Source organism: Halyomorpha halys, unplaced genomic scaffold (genome assembly GCF_000696795.3).
Source record: "Halyomorpha halys isolate HHAL.00 unplaced genomic scaffold, Hhal_1.1 Scaffold1368.1, whole genome shotgun sequence".
Classification (NCBI taxonomy): Eukaryota; Metazoa; Arthropoda; class Insecta; order Hemiptera; family Pentatomidae; genus Halyomorpha; species Halyomorpha halys.
Window position 1 is genome coordinate 180,882 of NW_027109134.1, and position 10,397 is coordinate 191,278.

Genomic DNA, 10,397 nt, shown 5'->3' on the forward strand with positions numbered 1-10,397 from the left:
AATAAATAAAAGAAATTAAAAATGTGAGAATTTAGAAAAACAAGAATAAAGGAAGTGACAAGAAAATGGGCTTCTGAAATGCAGAAAAAACAAAGTATTATGTGGATTTTATTATGTTCAAAATGTTTCGATATGTAAGGGAGATGCAGTCTTTATCATCTTTATGATTGACGGAATTCTTGATTGATTGTTGATTGTCGATATGAATATTGATTCTCGAAATTCTTCCAATTAATTATTTTATATGTATAAAAAATATCACTACATTCACCTCTGGTATATTTATAATCAACAATTTTTCAATTTTTTTTTTTACATTGTGGTTACAAGGTAAACTAATTGATATAAATGAATAATTAATATTTATTAACAATAAATATTAGTTTATAGTAATAAATAATAGGAGAAAATTGACTGACTTGCAAGTGGCTATACTATAGTGAGTTGTTAATATACAGCAAACTGATCAGTGCATTAGACAATATTAAAAGAGATTAGGGAGAATTATTCCCTTTCCTTTTCAACACAGAGTTGATAATACCCAGCCAAGGTCCGATACTAATGATGATATAGGATTCTCAGTTAGTCTGGAATAATGAATAGTGGTTTCCACCATGCCCTGCAACTGGTTCCTCTCAACACCTAGTCCCTCCAAAAAATTACTTGTTGTAAGAAGGATGGTTCCTCTACTTCCGAACTAAAGCCCTTTCACCGAATATCATATTTTGTCAAATTTCTCTTGTATACTTTTGCTGTAAGTAGGGAATACATTTTGTATAAGTATACTCTTTCTTTGCCTCTATCTTGACACTCTTTCCTGATCATTCGTTTATCTTATCGTGGGGGAGCATAGTTCACATTTAATTTTAGTGCATTTGTCCATTCCGAACTAGGGAGAACTTTTCTGTCATACATGAATCCATTGGCCTATTTGTTTGATTAAGAACACCTATTCACACCATTTAAATGACTTAGGGACTATCTTACTTTCTTTACAGGTAACAATGCTTCTATACTATTTATATCTACGCTTAATACATCTACACAGCTTTGAGTTTTGTCCCCAAAATAAAAAATCACCTGAAACAGACATCCCTTACATTGGTCAATTTTTGGGACATAGACCAGCGCTGAAGAGGAACTTCTTAATGACATCACACAAGGCCCAGGCTTCTGTATCTTTGCAGCACATATATCATGGCTGAGCAAGTATTCCCTTTGTAATTTCCCTAGGTACTCTCTGAGTAACTTCCCTTCTCTAAGATAAAACATGAACTTTTTGGGGTGTTTATGAATAATCCCAACTCGCAGAGTATTTCCCTAATACAATTTACTGCTTGCTCTCCAGCTTCAGCACTTTGAACGGTCATATTTTTCATGATTTGTTTCTTATTAAAAAGTCTATCTTAATAAAAATTTTATATATGACATCAAAACAACTATCCACATTTATTTACTAATTAAGTAACAATTCAAAGTTATGATTATTTATAGTAATGCTTAAGGAGTGCCGCATGAAAGATTCGTCTTAATTAAGTCTTGGTTTTGGTTCACTAATAAATAGATAATTTTTTCAAAATGAGTATTTTTTAGTCATTTTATTCTATGCCATGTATCCTCAGTTACTTTTAAGTTTATCTCAACATCTTATTTATGGACTTCCACTATCTTAGGTTTTTTCATGGGGTTAAGTTGTCTTCTTCTCCACTTTTATTTATATTTTTGTTTTCTCAACTTCTTGATTCAAATTTTCTTTGACTGTCCCTTTCTTCATTATCATGATTATTATATTCTTCTTTGATCCTGATTGTTATAATATTGATGTTTTGATTAATTGTGTGTTTCTTTTGATATTCATTTTCTTCAGTTTTAAGATTATATGGCCTATTGCTATACTCTCTATGATTTATTTTTTCTTTTCATGTGAATTTATCATTATTTGTCCATATACAGGTTTTATCTCTTAATCGTTGGTTTGAGTTCCACATATTGTCTTAAAAATTTAAATCTTCCTTTACATTCTATTTAACATTTCTTAAATCTATAAATATTTGTTGTTTTCCTACTGATTCCAAAACTCTCAAACAAATCAGGGATATTATCCGCTTTCCTGCTTATTACTAAATTACTGTCACTTTGTCCGAAATGTCGACTAAACATCTGTGTAAGGGAGATTTCATCTAGTAGACCCACTGAAATTATTCTTGTGCAATCAGATAAGTATTCTTTCAGGTTTTTATTTTTACAGCCCCCAAAACTGCCATCTATTTACCCATTTGAATATTCTCTTTAAATTCCATCTCAAAATTTATTGTGCTTAAAAATTGTGAAAGGAATTAATTTTAGACTTATTTATTTTAAACCAGCTAAAAGCATTTTCTATTAAAGATTTACATAAGATATTCTCTATATTTTCCCAGTGATTAGTTTGTAAGAAAGCTATACAACTTTGAAGAAAGGCTTTCAAGAAATTTTTAAAAAATAATATGAATTTGGAGAATCTGGTTGAATATAAAAAACAAAAGGCTATATGTAGAAGAAATGTAGTAAATGATAGAAAAAAGGAATCTTGGAAATCATTTATTGAGTCCATGAACTCTTCTACCCCATGCAAAGTCGTATGGGATAAAATAAGGAAAATAAAAGGAACTAGAGCTGTTAAAATTATAAAGAAAAGAAATACAATTTATCACTGCTAAGAAACACTATATTTAAATCAACTGTACACACATAAAACAACTTAGAACCAACTAGAACCTTCCCCCTTGTTATTATACAATTAGTGTTACCAAATAGCAAATATTGTACATATTCCAACACACCCCCTTACAATATGAGTGGTCTAGCAAACATTAATCATAGGGCGAAATGCCTCAAACTTAACTCTACTGTAACATTTTCATCACTCCCTTTTCTCGATTGTAATCTATATTAATACCAAGATACTTCTTGGTACTTCTCCCAAGTTCTTCATCTTAAAACTCTTCATAAGTTCAGCTTTGATCTTTTCAATGGCTTTCAAATCTTTCCCACAGATCAATAAATCATCAACAAATAAGATACAAAATATTTCAGCAGCTGGATTACAGTACAAACATAAGTCATATAACTTCTCTAAAAATTCAAGTTCACAATAAACTTGTATACATACCAGTTTCTTGGAGATTCACGTAATCCATAAAGTGATCTTTTTCAACAGATAAATATTGTCATCGTTAGTTTCAAATCCATTTGATGTAAAAAATATTTTCGATTTACATCAATACTCAACAGTGTTCTTAAACTTGATAATTTTGCAATTCATAAATCTCATCAACTAGATCACTTTGTTGAAAGCCTCGCACAACCAGTCTTGCTTTAAAGGTTTTCTCTTCTTTTGTGGTGAAAAACCCATTTCACACCCAGAACATCTTTATCAATTGGTCTATCAACAGCAACCCAGGTTTTTCGATTCATCTAAAGATCTCATTTTATTTTCCATAGCAACCTTCCATTCATCAGAGATATTAGACTTCATTGCTTCTTCATTAGTTTTTGGATCAACAAAATTTGCAAAATTTACCATGACGTAATCATTAAACCATTTAGGCAACTTTCGAAATCGTTCAGGCCTTCCATTCTTTTCCTTTTCATCTTTATCAAACTCTACTTCTTTTTCAATTTCACATGGATGATCTTCAGTTTCACTATCTTCACTGTTACACTCATCAGAGCAAGAGACATTTCTTCCATTAAAGAAAAAGATCGCATTAACAATTGGTTCAGATTATCAGGACTACAATTCTCTTCTGAAAAAAATAAATGTGTTCACTTTAATATGAAAAGGAACACACCACAATCACCAGAACTTTACTTGGGAAATGTTCATTTGTCATATATGTTAACGTTCATGAATTCCTGGGGTTGTCATTTGATAGGCGCCTTTCTTGGAAACATTATATTAAATTATTGAAAAAAAGGTGCATTGGAAAATTAAAAATATTAAGGGTACTTAGCGAAGCGAACTCGGGAGCGGACAGGAACGCAATGTTTAAAGTGTATCAAGCTCTAATCTCTTCCAAGATAGATTATAGCAGCTTTGTTTACAGCTTCACTCGTACAAATGTTTTAGCTAAGCTAGACTCTATACACCACACAGGAATACGCCTCGCTACAGGAGCTTTTAGGACATGCCCAAACCTTAGTCTGTGTGTCGAAGCCTACCACCTCGGTTCAGAAGACAAAAGCTAGCCGTTAATTACACGACAAAGTTATACCCACAAAACATGCACCCAACCTATAAATACATCTTCCCACCTAATTTTGCTGCAAAATTCCGACAAAAAAGGAACTCTACATTGCCACTGTCATAGAGAATGGCCTCTACAATAGAAACTGAGGCAAATCAAACTAACTGCAATAGAAAATGAAGTGCCTCCCTGGACTTATAAAAAACCCAGACTAACTTCATCTACCAAAATTTCAATAGGAAAACACATTACTGGAAGACTATAAAAAACAATACCATTAAATAATACAGTCTTTACCCAATCACTTGTTAATTTTTACAGACGGATCCGAATCAGGCACATCTATGGCATCCGCTTTTGTAACCACAAATACTAACTACAAACATAAATTGCACCAAAATTATAGTATATATACAGCAGAAATTGACACAATTGCAATGGCACTGATACACGTGAAGAACTTACCAATTAAAAATGTAGTGATTATTTCAGACTCACTGACATTGTGTTTTAGAACTCATAAAAATTTTGTATGACGATGGAAAAATTATACACTTAATCTGGTCACCTAGTCATATTGGGATTAGAGGCAACGAAATGGCTGATAGGGCAGCAAAAGAGGCGCTCACCCTTCCGGTAGGCGGTAAAGCTTTCTTGACAGCGTTCGAGCTCACACATCCACTAAGAGAGGCCATATTACAGGAGTGGCAAGCACTGTGGGACAGCAGCCCGCAAAATAAAGTGAAGGCAATTAAGAAAAATGTCAAGGCATGGAGCAGCTCTTGTCACGGCAACCGCAGAGAGGAGGTTGTATTGACACACCTTAGACTAGGGCACTCAAGGCTCACACACCTTCACTTAATTACAAAGGAGAATCGACCCAGATGCAAGAAATGTAATCAAAGAATGACAATAAATCATATCTTCGAAGAGTTCGTTTTTTACACTAGAAGAATAAATGAACTGGGTATACCTTCAAATATATCAGAGGCCTTGGGAAATGAGGAAACATATTTAAATAAGACTGTCTTTTCTGAAAAACCAAGGACTATTTGTAAATATGTAATGCGTATATATATAATAAAATCATTAAATAAAAATTTAATAATGCTATGTACTAGTAGCAGATTTACTTGGGATGCCAGGATAATCGCTGAAGGCAAAAATAAGTTAATTAATTGATTATAAATTGAGTCCTAAAAAACTATTATTATAATTGGATTCCTTTCCTAAGGCAGTTTGTGTGTTTACCAGTTTACCAATTAAATACCTTTATATTTATAAAATGTTCTTACCATTAATTATATAGGATAATAAAGAGTGGTTATTAGGTTATTTAATAGTATATAAACTACATAAAGAAACTAAGTATTTATTTACAATTTGTTATTATGATTAAAATGATTCAAATGATTCAGATAAAGGTTGCCATAAAATATAGATTATTACATGAATACTTATTAGTTAATTTATACTTATAGCTTCTGATGCCGTGGGATGTAGTGCCGTAGGTGTCTTCTGTTTCATAAGGGATGTCCAGGTCTGGTGGCCCTTCTCACGACTTCGTCTGGTCGAAGTGCATCCTGACTGTGGTGGTCCTTCCCCGTCTAAGCCTTCCTGTTGAGTGTCTGTCTGCTCTTCTCAATTCCCTCTTGTCCTTTTCTCCCACTTCCCTTTTAGGGCGTTACCTTATTTTTAAATCTCTTCTCTGATTGGTTATTGATGTCCGAAGACTCCCGAGGCAGGCGTCCCCCACCTTAGGGCCGAGGATGTGTAACCAAAAGTTTGTCTTGTCCAGGAAAGGCCTGCACCTGGTTAATTTGATTCTGGTCCCTCGTCACAAACTATCATTTTTGTTAGAACACTTAAAGGTTAGCCAATCTAATTTTCTCAGGGGCCTCTGGTAATGTGACAAACTTAATACAGATGTTTTCATATCCGGGGACGCAGTAAGAGACTCCTACCCTAACCAGGTATTGGGGACAGATAGCAAAAAGCCTTAATAAACGACATATTGTTGAAATCATGGCTAATTCCTCGATACATAGCAATATGTATATATATGTGTGTGTGTATGTATATATGAATTTTTTATCTATGTATTTTTTTTCATTTATATAATTGAACACTAAATGTATACATGAATAAAATATTGGTGTTGATGACCAGTAGGTTTTACGCCTTGATTTCTGAATAAACTAACAATTAGTTTCCTTAATATGTGCTTCCATCCTTTCTAGATAATTGAATGGGTCTTGACTTAAAATTATCAAATTTTATATTATTGTTATTTAATTGATTTCCTTTGTCAGTTATGTAGACCACATTCCTTATGTTCCCTATCAGGATTGTAATTTCTTATTCCTTTTCCTTTATTCTATTTTATCAATAATTACAAAAAACCAAAAGATGCAACAAAAATGAAGGCATAAAAATCATACTGTTCATTAATTAAACACTATTTTTAATCAAAACATCAAACTAATGATATAATTAATTCTAGATACAACAAAGATTCCTGTTTGATTTTTCCCTCTTTGACTATGACTACTTGGTGTAAATTGGCCTTTTGCTGGATTTTCGTGACCGATTGAAGAGGATAATGAATAGCTTTATGGTACAGTCTCTCCCAGTTCTTGTCACTCAGACATCCTTCATTTCTTCTCAAAATAATTACAGTTAAATTTCTATTGTTGAAAGAAATTTTTAGCTTTAAAGGAAAATAGTTTATCTTTTAAGTGAATTATTTCTTATTTTTCTTATTGTTATAGAGCAATAATTAAATTATTATTCCCCCCTTTCCAGGTCATTTCTGGTATACAGCGTGTCCGGGATTTTACTCATGTACCACAGCTACCAATTAAACTCTTTTATTTATTTATTATTCTTTACATACTCATTAGTACATAAAATAAATAAAGTGCCCAATACTCTATGGTACTGCAGGAGATAATGCTATGTTCCACTACATCCAGAACCCTGAAACTGGGGAATAGGGATTGATGTACTTCTGCAATTTTTCCCAGATGCTTCCTAGTCCCATCAGGATTAGTAACCCAGTTGGATTCACCTTATCCAACTTACTCAGCATTAAGTCGTTATCACAGGCTACCTGCTGTCGGTCTATTGTATTCCTCAAATTATGCCTCCTCTAATTTAGTAGAAGTAAAGTAATCCTCTAGAGAGGATTGAGTTAAGGAATAAATTGACATCTTCTTGTAATTTTTCTATGCCTTAAAGTTTGAAAAGGCCATTTTTTCCGTAGTTAAGGATCTTCTGAAATCCACTTTCTTGATTATTGTCTGCTAATATGATGTTATTGAGATAAATTGTTTCATTCTGTTAATTATCTGAAAACTCTTTTCTATTAGGTATGTATAAGTTGTTGATTTAGTTATTTATTTTCAAGTAAGTTCATTAGTGAATTTGTTTTTAGATTAGATATTTAAATAATGGAGGCTATTCTTTCAATAGGTTTCTCAATAACCTACCAGACCAATCTGAATAAATTTTAACCTTTTTTTTTAAACTAACATTGTATTTTAGCTTTGAACATGTATGTTTTGTATTACGTTAGGTGATGGTGTATTTATTACTGCAACATTGACTACATATGTGATTTTTTAACCCTTGTTTGCTGTTTTAGCATGTAGATATGAAAAATTATGGTATGATTAGAATAAGCTAATTTATTCATAGATGAATCTTAGGTTAGGACCAGGCCTAGACTCGTGATGTCTAAATCTGTGGTAATAAGAGTTACATTATAATCCTATTTACCTGATTGAAACAATTGAAAAAGACTGTACCTTAAGATTATTTGTCACAAAATATCCTCATAATTTTTGAGTCCAACTATCATATGGCTTTCCTTTTGAATATATTTTATCATGAAATTTTTTTTTCAGGTATTCATATTGAATATTTTGTGGAAAGAACCTAATCCTATACCTATCCTCAATCCCTATACTCATACTGTAATGAAATGGTTAAACAGATTGATACGATTTATTTTAGTTGTAAATTTGACTAAATTTGTAATTATTTCAATTTTTAGGTAAGGATTTGCAGCTTAAGTTGGATACCGAATTATACTTACCATCTGAATGTGCTGGTGGCATTGAGCTTTATACTGCCAGAGGCCGTATAAAGATTGCTAATACTCTCGAATCCAGGCTTGATCTTATATCAGCACAATTATTGCCACAAATAAGAACATCTTTGTTCGGTAGCAATGTGAACCGTAAATTCAATGACTAAATATCAGTAATTCAGCTTAAAAAAAAAGTATAATAATAAGGAAATTAATCAGTTCTACCATTCTGTGAGGTACTAGTTAGTATCTACTTAGTTATGTGGAATTTAAAAATCTCATTTTCCATTTTAGTGTTTTTATTTTAATTGCAAAAAAAAAAAAGAAGGAGAAGAGGAATATGTAACCCTTTAGTATTTTGCTTATTAATTTTTTTCTTTCACAGAATGGTGTGAACTTGGCAATTGATTCCTTTTCATAACACACTTACATTCCATAGTATTTTGTCTTAAATACTGAAAAATATCAATAAAAACAAACCCGAAATAATAAGGAAATTGGTAATTAACCATTCTGGGCCTTCCTTTTATCCCATAAATTTTATGGATACTTAATTTTATATTTTAAAATAGGTGAGGGTTGAGAAACATTTCTGAATTTTTCCCTCTAAAAGTTTACTGTTTATGGTGTATATAACATTGTAAAAAAAAAAAAAAAAGTAATATCACTGCTGTTACTGTCATATTTATTTTATTTTTTTTCTGAATAGTTATCATTGTTATATATATGTACTGCAAAGTCAGTTGTGAAAAAAATAAGAAATTATTATTTGAATGTTATTATATTTTATCAGGAATATGTTGTTTTAGAAAAAATAATGTGGATAGGTATAATATTGTATTTTAAAAAAATAAACAACTTAATATTGAAATATTTATGTATCTCGTATCAAAATATCTAGATAAAAAATGTATTTTCAAAGATGAAAATAAATTTAAATATTTTACAAATGGAATTAAATTGGATTGTGAGAATTTAATTTTGTTTTTATTGTTCTAAGTATTAAACCCTGTTCAGAGGAATACTTTTACAATGGTATATTAATAATGTAATTGTTTATTTGATATGAAATATAGTGTTAAAATACATGTATATTATCCATGGAGTGAGTTGTTTATCCATAGTCTAAGTGGGATTTAAAAATTATAACATTAATTTAATTTATTATGACTGTCATTGTCTCATGTAACCAGGAACACTACGAATTAAAGTAATTTTCTGTTTGTTTTCACATTAGGTCTAGCTGCTGTTTTTATTTAGAACAATAGTATTAATACTACAAGTATAAATGCTACACTTCTCTACTAAGCTTCAGCAATGCTCTCCCTTTTTCTTTTTTTTTTTTTTATTCCTTTGTGGTTTTTAGCAGATTTGATCAGAAGCTTTTAGCATAGAGGCCCCGAATAGTCAAGTATGTTGAGCCACAAACTTTATTTTTATTTCGTAGCAGACTCTTTGAATAAATCTCGGCTTCCTCACTCTGGCAAAGATAGGCTGATAACCTGTAGAATTACATATTTTTCTGATATTGGAGAACATAATGGACATTAAACCATAAATAAAAAAATTATCATATCTAAATATAACATCTAAATTCCTTCTTTACTTGCAGCTTTGTTTTAAAGAGTCATTTAATAGTCTAGAACCATTTAAATCTGGATAAGTGAAGAGTTTTAAATTTGAGAAATCTAATTTAATTTTCTTGCAACTGGAATTCCTTCATATACTATTTTAGTAATAAAACTAATACTTTTCGAATTATCTTATTGGACTCTTTAAAGGAAACCCAACTGCCAGAAAATTAAATAAGATTAAAAATGTAAGTAATACAATGAAGGAAAACTTCTGTATTTGTGAATAGTGATAAGAAAGTTCTTCATAAACCTGTGTTACGTCTTTGTTTTTACAAGAGGATATTCTGTTTATGATTCACGCTCTTGAGAGTAACGGTCGGTCGTAATAGTGGATGCCTGGTAGGAAAATGGTTGGTCCTACCTAGGAGATATGAAAGGTGAGTGACTGGTTTTAGAAGCTAAATCATATTAAGAAAAGCTTAGATAAAACAAGGAAGATGC

General features: G+C 31.3%; 1 protein-coding gene across 1 annotated transcript in view; it reads left to right on the forward strand.

Annotated features, from left to right (window-relative positions):
* The window catches only part of Vha26 (V-type proton ATPase subunit Vha26), a 16,391-nt gene extending 7,090 nt beyond the window's left edge, over window positions 1-9,301 (forward strand). The window contains exon 5 of the mRNA XM_014434428.3: window positions 8,287-9,301. Coding sequence (XP_014289914.1) covers window positions 8,287-8,489 — 203 coding nt within the window. The 3' untranslated portion in view covers window positions 8,490-9,301. The remainder of the gene's footprint in view (window positions 1-8,286) is intronic.
* Window positions 9,302-10,397: the final 1,096 nt, after the last annotated feature.